The 14,602-nt window shown below is 35.3% G+C and overlaps 1 protein-coding gene, 1 long non-coding RNA gene and 1 pseudogene across 2 annotated transcripts; 2 read left to right on the top strand and 1 right to left on the bottom strand.

Moving 5' to 3' along the window:
* Nucleotides 1-293: 293 nt before the first annotated feature.
* Nucleotides 294-1,258, bottom strand: LOC130749252 (uncharacterized). The gene is made up of 3 exons (XR_009022883.1): nt 866-1,258; nt 705-796; nt 294-608 (listed from the first exon to the last, which is right to left on the bottom strand). It is a non-coding gene; the product is annotated as an uncharacterized LOC130749252 (long non-coding RNA).
* Nucleotides 1,259-7,614: 6,356 nt separating this feature from the next.
* On the top strand, nt 7,615-13,446 carry LOC130743699 (cucumisin-like; annotated as a pseudogene).
* On the top strand, nt 11,110-12,570 carry LOC130742714 (uncharacterized). The gene has a single exon (XM_057594819.1). The coding sequence runs from the start codon at nt 11,261-11,263 to the stop codon at nt 12,332-12,334; it is 1,074 nt and encodes a 357-aa protein (XP_057450802.1). The 5' UTR covers nt 11,110-11,260; the 3' UTR covers nt 12,335-12,570.
* Nucleotides 13,447-14,602: the final 1,156 nt, after the last annotated feature.

The following is a 14,602-nucleotide window of genomic DNA, read 5'->3' as shown; positions in this document are numbered from 1 at the left end:
ATTAAAAATACAAAGCAAAACAAAAGGATCACAGTCTATAGGTGATAAAGTTGAGAGAAGCACAACCTGTGTATAGCTCTTCCGATGCTGCCTTCGATCATATTTTGTGATGTTCAAGCTCTCAGCCTCTCACATAGAATACCCTGAATGTTCTTCCCGTTAAAACACCTTAGTAAGCTGCTTCAATAATCAACACGACACAGAAAAAGAAAAAGAAAAACCTAAGTTCAATGAGAACATTCAAAATAAACATTATTCTATACAATTTAAAATATCAAGTGTGCAAAGGACAATGCAGAAGTAGTAATATATATAGGCGCTTAGAATTATGAATATGAACTTATTGATACTAATTGATACCGATAATTAACTTTGTTTTAACTTTTTATTTCAAATTGCAATTTCCCACCTTCATTCTGATTAGATATGAAATTGAACAGACTATAAGGAGAAAAACTGAATGAGAAACGTAGGAATAGGAGGCGAATTTCAATTTCTACTCAAGAAATGAAACATAAGCTAAATATAAGATTCATACAGAATTACAGTAAGAGAACGCACGGGTCATATCCTGCAAAGCCAAGGAAAAAAAAAGGAACAAAATCTCCCTGAAATAACAAAACAGATATGAAACAAAGTCTGAGGTTGTGAGGAATTTACTAACTAAGAGAATCAGGATTTGATATAAACATCAAAGCTCTTACCTTGATGGAGGATATAATGTAGAGCATGTGCCTGAATCTGATTTAGGGTTTGTACGAAACATCAGGTATTGTACCTGATGTAGAGAATCGGCCTGCAAACAACAAATTTATCAAAATCAAAATACAGGCACTAAAACATACATCAATTAAGCCCTGAATACCTGCGGTGTCGCCGTTGTGGCGTTGAGAGGAATGAAGCCGGGAGGGGCGATTTACACACATTGCATGTCATCAATTCTATGCCACCCATAAACATCTCAGTTACACAGATTCGAAACAGGAACCGAGAGGGGAAGAGAGATGCGAATCAAGGGGAATTGGAAGGGGCCATGAGAGATTCGATTGAAGGGGAATAGAGGAAGGAGCGATGAGAGAACAATATCTGATTCGAAACAGGAACCGAAAGGGGAAGAGAGAAGCGATTGAAGGGCTATGAAATGCGATTAATACAGATCGGAAGAGATGATCTTGAAGGTTGAAACGGCAGAGGACGTAAACGCGAATGAAGGTTGAAACGGCAAAGGATGTAAAACGCGTTTAGAATCAATGTGATTAAGGAGAGATGAGTGAAGGATAAGGAGAAAGGTGTAGGATAAGAAGAATGAAGCATGGAGTGCCATGTAGGATCTTTCCTGATATTAACCAATCAGTAGATGCCAAGTAAGCGATGACTGTGCTGAGATTTTTTCCTAAATGTATATACTATGGATGAACAAAGCAAACAGATTCTAAATTTTTTTTTTCACTTAGATGGATCACATATATATATCTTTTTTTTTTAGATGAGATGGATCACATATTATTTTCACATGAATGACAATTAAATAGACTAAGCATAGCATAGCTGAACATCGTTTAATTATTCAAGATTATTTAAGTAAGTAACCCCACTATCTAACGTGGATCTTAACTTCAATGATTTGAAATATTGCTCGATCGTATATATGGATGCCAGCATTAACATTAGTAAGTACAAGTCTTCTAGCTTAGAATGGATAAATTTTTAGCTGTCACTTAATCAAGCACTATGGATCATCAATTGGGTTTTACTTTGTCGATCCTAAACCAGAAATATGAATATCCCTTGCTTGACACTTAAGTATCTTGTATTCAAAAAAAGAAATTCACTTTGAAGCTAAGTCATAACACACCCAAAGATAAAAGGTAAAGTGGGAAAAGCAGAAGTATAGGTTGTGTCATTAGAAATATATATCAATGCTCGATCAGTCGATCAGTTTCTCTCTTTGTATGTGTGTAGGAGTATCATGCACCAAGAGTCGTGCATGCATGCACAAGTTGCTTTTACACAAATAGTTCATGATTTGGTTAATTATAACATATATTCCCAGTTCCACCTTCCATCCATTGCTTTGTTGGCTTTGCAAATTGTAGCAAAAATGGATGACACAAGTCTATCTTGCTTGTACCGGCCACATGCATGCATGTTATTGCCCTCTAAATTAAAACTGTAGTGAAAAATAAATGGGAAGGATGAAGTTGAGAATGAAGTTGTCAGATTATTATAATAAAGAAACACATACACAACAGCTAGCACTCTATGGTTGGTTAACGGTTAACTAAGAAATAATGTGAAACACCTCTTTGAAAAATCTAGTGCATGCATGTAGTGAGTTTTTTGAAATTAACCAAAGTAAGAGTCTCTTGGCGGCAGAAAATATATATTATTCTCAGCTTGTTTTGGCCAAGACATTCTTTGCATGCATGTATAGATGTTTTATGTTATGTGTAATAGGAGAAGTTTGAAAATGATCCTTCATCGGAATAAAGTTTGACTTTAGTCCCTAATTTTTGTGAAACTATCCAGTTTGGTCCCAACGGTGCTAGTGGTGATGGTTAGGTGAACATGCCACATTGCTGTACTGGTCTTACGTGGACCGGCCATGGGTTCTAATGAAGCCTACGTTGATATTTTTATCTTTAAATTTCATTTTTTCATATCAAATTACTTGATCACTAACACAAAAAATAACCCCAATTTAACCCTATGAGGTTATGTTAATTAGTGAGTGAGTTAGGGTAAAATTGAATTTTAGTTTAGGTACTAGTGAGGTAATTTGATGTGGAAAAATGAAATTTAAAGACAAAATATTTTTTTTCCCCACGGAGGCTTCATTGAAACACATGGCTAGTCCATGTAGCATCGGTATGTGGCAAGGTCATCGGACCACCGCCTCCAGCAGGGATCAAAATTAAGTAATTTGCCAAAAATTAGGGACTAAAGCCAAACTTTACTGCGGGAGAGGCTATTTTCAAACTTTGCCTATTACACATATGGACCAAAAGCTCAATTAACCCTCTCTGTTTTATTGACTCTTTGGTGTGAGATAAATGAAACAAAGAAAAAGAAATTCAAAAGGAAAATGTAAATGTATATTAAATTCTCATGAGATGATAGTGCATGACATGCATGCATATGTGCTTTTGATCGGGCTAGCTAGCTTTCCAAGTGCCTATAAATATAAGCATGTAGTCCATTGTGAAAGACAGAAGAGCTCATTATATTGAATAGAGAGGTTAATTTTAGGCTGAGAGGTTTTTCCAGTTTCTATATATTTATTCCAAGGCTTAAGAGCGAGCTAGCTTCGCTTATTCTGGTTATTGTTCCTTTGTCAAATTTTCTCCTGATCTTTCAAGCCCCTCAATTTCATATAGCAAGAGTATGAATGGTGATTGTTAATTTGCTTAAAAGGTATATCAGCTAATTAAGTTTATGAAGTTCATTCAACTTAAAGGCTAATTACATTATTACATTATATTTTCTAAAAAAACTACTTTTTTCAGTGATCAAGTTCCTTGAGTTTGGAGTCTTTCTCTTTGCCACTCATACAATTCTCATTGGAGAATCCTATTCCTATTCAAGGCATATATATATATATCCTCTCAACTGACCCTGAGGTTTAGCATGTCTATTGCAACTCAATTTGATAACTCAACAGACCAATTAGTAGTAATCATACATACTTCATAATATATATACAAACAATTTCAAATTAAATTCTTTTTCAACCGAACTTGCATTTTCTTTTTCTTGCAATTAAACTCAAACAATAAACACTCCTCCTCAAATTTATATATAAAAAGAGAAAACATGTGTATATTACATACCCGTGTATTTTCCACTTCTATATTTTGTGTTTTACCTTGGAAAAGAGCAAATGTTTTTTTCAATCTGATGAACAATCACCCTTCTCTGTCTCAGGCAAAACAAAAAGTTAAACTCATCAGAGTTTCATTTTTTTTAACTCAGTTCTGGAAAAAGAAAAGCATACATGGGAAGGAACACAAGAACTCACTTACTTTGATAAGCCAAAATGTATTCGAACAAGCACAATTAGACCTTAAAACCATATAAATACATAAGTAAGTTACACAAGAAAGTTGGAAAATATATTAGACCTCTTCCCAAGCTAGAAGCACAATTCCAAGACTGCAACTTCATTCAGTGATGAAGAATCACAAATGAACCCCCCTTCTTTTGATATTGAAACACTGAATTTATTGTTCTATTCCAAGCCATCACCTCCCTATTCCCCACTGAATCCATTTCTTGCACCTAGTAGTTCAAATTGTTAGTATTGGTTATAGGCAGAATAGCATCCCCTGCATCAGCAAGATGATACTGACAAAAGGAAACTGGAATTAATGCATAAACAATTTTTACATGTGATCCTTCCCTAAACACAATCATATGACTGACATCCAAACAACCCAGCTTCCTTTCTTCTAATTTGCATTTCTTACTGTATATAGTTATATATATATCATTCATAATTAAAACCACTAAGCTGAGAGGTTTCAAATGGCAATCAGTACTGCATTATTTCAACCAATAAAGCGGATAAGAAACTTAAAGGTTAATCCCCAGCACAGCCGTGCAAAAGCACAATCCAACAGAGTCTGAAAGTTGTTATTATAGCTTGTTTATTTACAACTCTGTCTGTGTTTTAGTTTTATTACATGTTATTTTTCTAATTAATGATTCCTTTTGCAGATTGAAAGCTTCAAATAAAGGGTCATTGGACTTGGCATAGTTCTACGAGAGCCATCCTTTTCTGTTCTTGGACGCCTTGAGCTTCATCGATCGCAAGTTCTTCACGTACGCTCAGCTTACACCTTAGCTAACATTAACATATATACTAGTGCATGCATACATGAGACCATATCAAACTTATGTGGAGGAATATTGTGAATGAAATAATAAGTTTAAACATGTAGCTAGCTAGTATTATGAAAAAAAGCTCTGAAAATAAATGAGATAGTTTAGTTAATGAAACATCTCTATTTTGATCAAATGACTTAACAAACAACTTCACAGTAGAAACTCCAAGATGTGCTTAAATGGAGGATTTAGGTGGAAAAATAAAGATTTCTTCTTAGACATTTTTATTTTTAATTATGAAAATCATATATTATTTTGTAATTTGTTTATTTTTTATTCTTAGATATTTGTAAGAAATAAGTAAGAAACTAGAGATTAATTGCAAAAAATGAGTTAGAAGTTGATTGAACTGAACACCCTATATAACTCGTGAGTGAGCATATTACAGTACTGAACTTTCCATACCTGAGAAAACCAAAAACTCCAAAGAATGCATGCATCTAGCACAGAGTGCATGAGGGAAAATATAACGACAAACTATACATCGATTTTTCATACACCCGTTCCTGGATGGATATAAAATGTCTCTTTTACAATACAACAGTTATAAAATGTAACCATCTATGTCTTCCTTCACCCAATCTCCTTTCATATACAAGAAATTGAACTGTCCAGAGTTTGAGATAGATTTCATCAGCAATTTACTAATAAATAGGAGTCAAACATTTGTTATTACTTGAATCAAAAAGTAATTTTAGCATAATAAGAACATTCTGTACAACATATGAAATCCACCTAATATCTAGACTGGTGGTTAAATCTTTCAAGTTGCATTTAGGCACAGGAAAAATGAAATGAACTGTATCTTTGTCCTTGGTTTCATTCCTTTTTTAGGTAGTGCTTCGTGATACAACATGAGATACATAACACTTGAAATTTGTGTATGTTTGATATATAATTCAAAATTAGAACAGAACATGATATGAGATTAACAAGTTCTATATCTTGGTTCCCCTAAAAAAAATTCCATTCTGCTCCATCTATGTAATTAGTTATTTGCATTGGAGTGAGTAAGAACTTATTGTAACAGAACATACGCATGTTTTCTAAACATATTGAGTCCAGTGAACAGTTAATGTGTCTTCACCCAACACTATAACTTTTTAGAATAACTGGTTCATGACATATGATATTAGACCCTCTATGAGTAGTTTGAAGCTCAATGCTTGTTTTCCTTTATTATAATAAAAAGTGAATTTTAGCACAAGATAGGTGGACTTGTACACAAAGACTTGAAATACAGCTATTTTGAAACATATAGGTGCTGACATATGGCTATTCTAAAAACACAAGGGCTTAAGTATATAAAAGAGGGACTAAAACCAATAATTTTCAATAATACTAGGACCAAAACATATTTCAGCCTTTAAAAAATTGAGAAAAATTATCATACATGATAAATTAAACATACTAGTGCATGCATGACACCAAAAATTAACTATTGTGCTGTTTCGTTTCTTCTCTAGTGAGTTTGTGAATGCATTTGATCTAAATAATCCTTTTGAAGATTTTGTCCATTATAGATGCACGATCGATGACACTATTTGATTCAAGTAGCTGACTTTGCTTAGTAGAAAAAAGGCTTTGTTAGTTGTTGATTTTCCATATTCAATGTGATAGCTTGAGGCTTAGGTGAATGCATCACGCATACAGTTGAAAAAAAACTTAAGGCAAAAAAATCATTTAAAGAATCTTCATTCTGTAGAATCTATCCATGTTTTTGTTAGTGTTTTCTTTCTTAAGCACTCAAGTGTTTACTTATTTCTTGATTTACCATTCAAAATGGCACTGATCTCTCTTTCTATTGTTCAATTCATTAGTTTCTAGCTCTATAGTTTTCCTTGAGGTAGTGCATTTGATTATTTTATATTGCAAAATGCAATATGCCCTGCTTCCGAAAGGAGTAACCTATTAACATTTGTTTGATAAATGAACTGGCCACATGATCTGATATATATATGTCTGTATTGGATTATCTTTTGGGGGTTATTGAAACCTTGATATGTCTATAGTGTACACGATTTTATTGTGATACAGTTTTGATTGTCTTAAATTTTCTCTTGCAGGTTTACTGGTTTCAAAATAAACATATATATTTGACACTCTCCTTCATGATGCTCATGGATTATGCTCTCCTAGTAATGCTTCTCCTAACTTCAGCTGTGCAAAGTCACTCACATGCGCCTAGCACACTAGATGTGAGTGTCACTCAGGAGAAGTTATGTAATTCTTTTCAAAATTTTATTAAAAGTGAAGCTCTTAAATGATAAAAACATAATTCTTCAAATTGATTTCATTTAGTATTTTTGCCATTAACATAATTGCTCTCCACCTAAACAAAAGCTACAACAGCAAGAAACTTATCAATGCATTGATTGCTTTGTCACACAAAAAGTCTTGGTCTTTTTTGTGCTCTTCTCCTAAGGTTTATGTCATTTTTCTTCCATCATTCTCTTCATTTCTGATCAGAGAAAATAATTTTCTTCTTCCCATCTTCAACATAGTGTGGTTTTGAGATTTTTCTTACACATTGTAACAGAAAAATGGTTTGTTTCCTTATTCATTTTTGTGTGTTTTACTGGTTCATCTCACTATAGTAGAAAATGCCACCAGATGTCGAGACTCACTCAAAACTTGTGTGCAATTTTTTCTGTATGGGAATAGGGCCTTAGTTTATGGTCTATACTATCAATTTCTTTCCTACTTTATTAGTGCAATTGAGCGTAATAAATGTTGCAGGTAGTTACCCTAAAATAACAACAAATCTAGTTCGCAATATGAATCCATCATGTTTTTGGATTCCTCCCTTATCACCTTATCACATTGTTATTTTTCCTAGCATTTGAATTCCAGTGGTTCCTGATTTTCATGGTTTATTTCACTGACAAGTGTACTTTTCCTGTATCTGATATATTTGTTCTGAATACAGACCTATATTGTGTATACTGGCAATAGCATGAATGATGAAGCTACTGCACTTTCCCTTCATGAAAGCATGTTACAGCAAGTTGCTGCAAACAGGTTTGAATATTTCATCAAAATCTAAGAAAGTGATCGTAGGGTGCTTCCTCTTTGATAATATAATTTATTCAAGGGGTTTAGGAAAGAGTACTAGTGTGTTATTATAAAGGCATACTGAATATACTATTTAAGCTTACAAGCTTTTGGCCTTTAGTTATTAGTAATTTGCTCACAGACAAATCAAGCCATACATTTAATCACTTTTAAACCGTGAAATAATCAAGTTTCGATAGAGATGAAGGATGGAGGGGTAGCAGAATAATTGTGTCCTCTATATCTTTTGCTTGTAGCTATAAATGAAACTTACTCTGTGAAGCTATGGCATTTGATTCTGCATATCCCATTATGCCCACTGCAGTAGAGTGTGATACTATGTGTGTCTATTTTGTCTAAAAAAATTGTTAAATTGATATCAAATATGACTAGACTTACTATACAATTTGGAAAAAAGAATATTTACAATACAAAATGATTGTGATATAAAAAGAAATGAATTAACTGAAAAAATATAATGGTTTCGTTATCGTACCTTACTTTTATTCAAAATTTCAGCAATGGAGCACCTAAATCTGTAACCCACCTCTATAAACGTAGTTTCAGTGGCTTTGCTGCAAAGCTAACCAGGGAAGAAGCAGATAAAATGGCTGGTGTGTAAAGAAGTTCTTCTATTCTCTTGAAAAATTACCTTTCAGCTTGACTTTGTTGATTTACTAACCATGATCATTGATAATGCAGGACTTGATGGGGTGGTGTCTGTCTTTCCTAGTACAAAGAAACAACTCCAGACAACCAAGTCTTGGGATTTTATTGGGTTTCCAATAAATGTGGAACGAAGGAATGCTGAAAGTGATATAATCATTGGAGTACTTGATTCTGGAATCTGGCCAGAATCTGAAAGCTTCCATGATAAAGGATTAGGTCCCCCACCCAGTAAATGGAAGGGAATCTGCCAATCTTCTTCCAATTTCACTTGCAACAAGTATTATATCTTAACTCATGTAGAATATTCAAGCTGCTACATATGAAACAAACAAAAATGTGCATTACTAATAGATGTTCTTATATTTTTAATTTGCAGTAAAATAATTGGTGCTAGATGTTACAGAGTTGAATCCTTGAACAAAGAACTCTTATCTCCAAGAGACACAATTGGTCATGGGACTCATACAGCATCAATAGCAGCTGGTAACCCCGTTAGCAATGCAAGCATGTTAGGCCTTGCAGAAGGAGTAGCAAGAGGAGGTGCTACCTCAGCACGTATTGCCGTGTACAAAGTCTGCTGGGACAATGGATGTGATGAAGCAGATATACTTTCTGCCTTTGATGACGGAATTGCAGACGGGGTTGACATATTTTCAGTCTCACTAGGAGCGAGTGACACCGCCAAGGTTGTAAGCTATTTTGAAAGCGGTATATCCATAGGAGCATTTCATGCAATGCGAAATGGAATACTGACAGTAACATCAGGAGGGAACTCAGGTCCAACACTTGGGGCTGTAGATAATGTCCAGCCTTGGTCAATCTCTGTGGCTGCTAGCACCATTGACAGGAAGTTTGTGACAAAAGTTAGATTAGGGGACAACAGAATTTATGAGGTAATATACCTTCTACATCCTATGCAAGAACTAACATTATTTCATCTGCTGGTTTTTGCCTTCAAATTTTATGGCCTCATTCATTACTTGAATGTAAACTAGGCTAATTCGGCCAGTTTGTAATTTTGTTATATATGATATGGTGAATTTGATTAGGAGTTCTTTTTATTCATATAATTAAAAGTCAAGAATAATGACAATCTTCTTTCCTTGTGTAGGGAATCTCATTAAATACATTTGACCTTAAGGGAAAATTATACCCTCTAATCTTTGGGGGTGATGCACCCAATAAAGCAGGCATCGATGGATCTAAATCCAGGTAAGCTATATATGATGCCCACAAACTTAACAAATGATGTAAAGTTAAACATTACTAACATTATGCCTAAATAATTAATAATATGTAATCACATGTGCTCTAAATAGCACCTTTGAATGCAAGAATCAGCCAAAAAATCTTTAATTTTTTTTATGTAATTCAGGTTTTGCAGTCAAGGTACTTTGGATCAGAATTTGGTGAAGAATAAAATTGTTCTTTGCGAGGGCCTGTACCCAAATGAAACTGGACCCATTGGTTTCCTCTCAACCACTCAAATACCACTCGCAGCCGCTTATCCCTTGCCTGGATCTTACCTCGACTTCAAGGATGCTGTCTCTATATTTAAATACCTATAGTCCACAAGGTATATATAAAATCTACTAGGTTTCTCATACAAGTTATGCTCATAATTTAGAGAGCCACACTAAAAGTGGAATGTTTCTTGAAACAACTTGCAGGGATTCAAGCGCCACAATATATAAGAGTGATGAGTTAGAAGATACTTCAGCCCCTGAGGTAGTCTATTTCTCATCAAGGGGTCCAAACATGATTACACCTGAAATTCTCAAGGTACTTTTCTATGAATAAGTAAATTAAATATCTCAGTAAGGTAACATTTTCTGAAACTGTTATTTTTTCATCTACTTTTGTAGCCGGATTTGACTGCTCCTGGCGTAACCATCCTCGCTAGTTGGTCTCCAATATTTCCTGTTTCAAACTCTGATATTGACCACAGAGAGTTAAACTTCAATATCATGTCAGGAACCTCAATGTCTTGCCCACACGTGTCTGGTGTAGCAGGTTACATCAAATCATTTCATCCTACTTGGTCTCCTGCGGCTATTCGTTCAGCTCTAATGACAACATGTAATATATATGATTAGTTTTAAATACTCAATTTTCGGAAATCAGACCGGTGATCCGTTCATCTAAACACATAATTAGCTAATTCTTTGTTGTTCTTTTGGGTAAAAATATAAGCTAATTCAAACAAACAATTTGTGTGGCTTGCTGATGTAGGAGCTTTTTAAGATAATTTTAGTATTTTAGTAATTTTACTTATTTGTAATTAAGATCTTTTAGGATCTTAATTATTTTTTGTTAGGAACTTATTTATTTTCAATTAGGATCTTTTATTTTCAATTAGGATCTTTTAGGATATTATTTATTTTACTATTAGGATATTTTCTTTTCTTATTTAAGCACTTGTAAGGCATAGCCTATTGGAGTTTTGATTGATAATAAAATTTAAGAGTTTTCTCTTCTACTCTGGTGGATTCAAGTGTATTTTCTAGGGTTTTAGCGCTTGCTAATTTCCTTTCTGGTGGATTCCAGAAACCTTTTCCTTAGGATTTGCGCTTGCAATCCTAGTACGACTTCCGCTGCATCAAGTGGCATCAGAGCAGGCTTTCTCCTGTCTCTTTTCTTTGCTTGATCAACCATGGAAGATCAACCAATGATCAAAGCAGACCTGAAGGATGTTACCGCGGCTCTTACCGCGGCCCTAACTGCTATTACGCAACATATGACACAACAGATGATACAACATATGGCGACGTTCACGGCGGCTTTAACGGCGCAGATCAACAATACCAACAACGGTAACCGGCGACGAGACAGGAGAGGGAAACCACATAGGTTTCCGCGCGACAACAACAACAATCGTTCCGCTATATCTTTACCTTCCCAATCTTTGCATTCACCATCCGTATCTCATCCTTATTACCAAGTTCAGTACCCAACCTCTAAAACCACCGAAACTCCACACCCCCAACCTGCTACTCCAAACCTTATCAATCCTTACCCCAACATATCACCGACTGTAGATCCAATTTCCTTACCACAACCCCTACCAAAACCTACTTCAAATTCATGTCCCTCTACAAGACCTATGTACGCAACTTCTTCGGAATCTGATTCTCAAATTTCATTTGCGCCATCCTCTGTTGTTGGCCTAGAAGATGAGGCAAAAACGTTGATGGATGATTTGTGCAGCGAGAGCACACCAACACCAACACACAGTTCTCTTTTATCTGGATCTGATGACATCTTAGAGGTTGTACCCCATGTTATATCTGAGCCAGACACCTCTGTCAATTTGGGCATCGAGGCAGTGTTCACACCTTACAATCTAACACTTATGGTTGTGCCTCAGGTTCGATATGTCCTTGTTCCCAAGTTTGCACCCCATTTGTTTGGTAATATGCCTGAGAAAAAGGAACTGCAATCCAACTTGTCTAACTCGCAATTCAGACAATTTATTCCATGCCACTGGAAGTTGTTTCAATCACGGCTAGTTCATCCAGAAATCACACTCCTTCAATTTCATGGTATTTGGCGAAAACAATTTGATCCTGGCATCAACAAGATGGATGCTAGTGTTTCAAAACAGGAGTCTCCACACTCTTTTCCATGTGCTTTTATTAGATATTCAACACTCACTCTCCTTGGTTTAATTTGGAAGCCTTTTGATCCTGGTATTTTGAGGCAACTGAAGTCCTTTATCGTGATGTGAACTCGAGGTCGAGTTCTTTACAAGAAGAGGAGACTGATGTAGGAGCTTTTTAAGATAATTTTAGTATTTTAGTAATTTTACTTATTTGTAATTAAGATCTTTTAGGATCTTAATTATTTTTTGTTAGGAACTTATTTATTTTCAATTAGGATCTTTTATTTTCAATTAGGATCTTTTAGGATATTATTTATTTTACTATTAGGATATTTTCTTTTCTTATTTAAGCACTTGTAAGGCATAGCCTATTGGAGTTTTGATTGATAATAAAATTTAAGAGTTTTCTCTTCTACTCTGGTGGATTCCAGTGTATTTTCTAGGGTTTTAGCGCTTGCTAATTTCCTTTCTGGTGGATTCCAGAAACCTTTTCCTTAGGATTTGCGCTTGCAATCCTAGTACGACTTCCGCTGCATCACTTGCAGCTGAACCCCTTAGTCCCTTGAATAACATAGAAGCAGAGTTGGCATATGGAGCAGGTCAAATTAGTCCTTCGAAGGCTTTGGCACCTGGTTTAGTATATGATCTTACTGAAAGGGACTACCTGAGTTTTTTGTGTGGCCAGGGCTATAACGCAATGTATATACAACTCATCACAGGGGATAATAGCAGCTCCTGTGCCACAAACAATGGATCGATCGCAAGGGATCTAAATTACCCTTCGTTTGCTCTTCAGGCCCCTCACACAGATCGTAAAGTATTTGCCAGGTTCAAAAGGACAGTCACAAATGTTGGCTCTCCAAAGTCCACATATAAAGCTACAGTGACTGCTCCTAGGGGACTAGAAATCAAAGTGGAGCCAAATGTTTTGCCATTCAATTCACTTGGCCAAAAGAAAACATTTGTGCTCACTATTGATGGAGCAATAACTGAACCTATAGTGTCAGCTTCTTTAGTTTGGGACGATGGTGGATTCCAAGTGAGGAGCCCGATTGTTGTGTATGATGTAGTGGGTTTTAACTCATCCACACATGCTTCTCATTCCACATCTTTTTCTCCTAGTCTCTCTTTGCTTTTCCTATCTCTCATTTCTTTCACCCACTTATATCTTTTGGGTGTGTATGAATAAGCAGAACCAAAGGAATTCCTTATTATCATTTAATAAAGACAACTTTAGCTGCCATTTCTTAATTACTGCTGTTTACTTGACAATTGAATGAAAGTAAGACCACAAGTTTGTGATGACAACTAAGTTATATATTTTCTGTACTATACAGTTGTTAGGAATTAAAAAGGATTATTATGGCCTCATTCTTTTAAATCTCAGTTCCTGTTGAACATTTACAAGTTTTCTGTTACTCTTTTATTTTCAAGTTTTGGAGCTAGGTGGATGGGATGATCAAAGACATTGTAAGGTTAATTTTTTTTTTTCAAAAAAGAAATTGTTGCTGTGTTCAGTGATTTGCATATAAATAATAAGTCCACATGATAATATATGTGGTTTCTTGTGTTAAAATATTTTATATTTAGTTTTTCAAGCCAATAATCCTTCCATCCTCTCCCATGGTGCTTCACGTATGGTCTCAATACTTAGGACAAGACAAACTTGACTAGTATCAGATTATAACTCTTGACAGTAAGTTTTTCATCATTGCTTGCCTGAAATCACTTCACTCACATCATGAAAAAAAAAGCCATATATGATATTTCGTTTTCACCAAGATCTACACAGAACCAAGAAGAAGATCAAGGCTTAAACAACTCCAATTATACCAACCCTTCACTTATTTCTAACTGACCTTCATCACTTATCCAGGTTTTGCCAAGAGCTACACAAGAACTCATCCAAAGACAAATCATGTTTGGTCTCTTCTTTCTATCTTCTCTTCAAACACTCAAGGCTCAAGCACCATGCTACCATCTATACCTCACCCTTTTAACTCCAATACCTTCCATTTTGATCAAGCAAAAGGAACTTTATAGAAAGGATCACGTTTGATGTCATTTGAAGGTCAAAAGCGTCATTCCAACCAAGTTAGCAGCTAATCGAGATTCCTAACCAAAATACCAATTCAGGGGACTCCAGAAGACCCTATCCTCTTCCAAACATAGATAAATTGGACCCTCGTGAAGGATTTCTTGATCATAAAATGACGCCAGAAGAGGAAACTAAGAAGGTGGCAATAGGCGAGCGAAGTTTAAAGGTTGGTGTGAATTTGACTCCAAGTCAGGAAAGCCGATTAGTTCAACTACTTGCTGAGAATATGGATTTGTTTGCATGGAGTGCACAAGATCTCCTTGGAATTGATCCAGACTTTATAAGTCATAAGTTGG

Source organism: Lotus japonicus, chromosome 3 (genome assembly GCF_012489685.1).
Source record: "Lotus japonicus ecotype B-129 chromosome 3, LjGifu_v1.2".
Classification (NCBI taxonomy): Eukaryota; Viridiplantae; Streptophyta; class Magnoliopsida; order Fabales; family Fabaceae; genus Lotus; species Lotus japonicus.
Note: the sequence above shows the minus strand (reverse complement) of the source record. Positions and strands in the feature narration are given on the sequence as shown.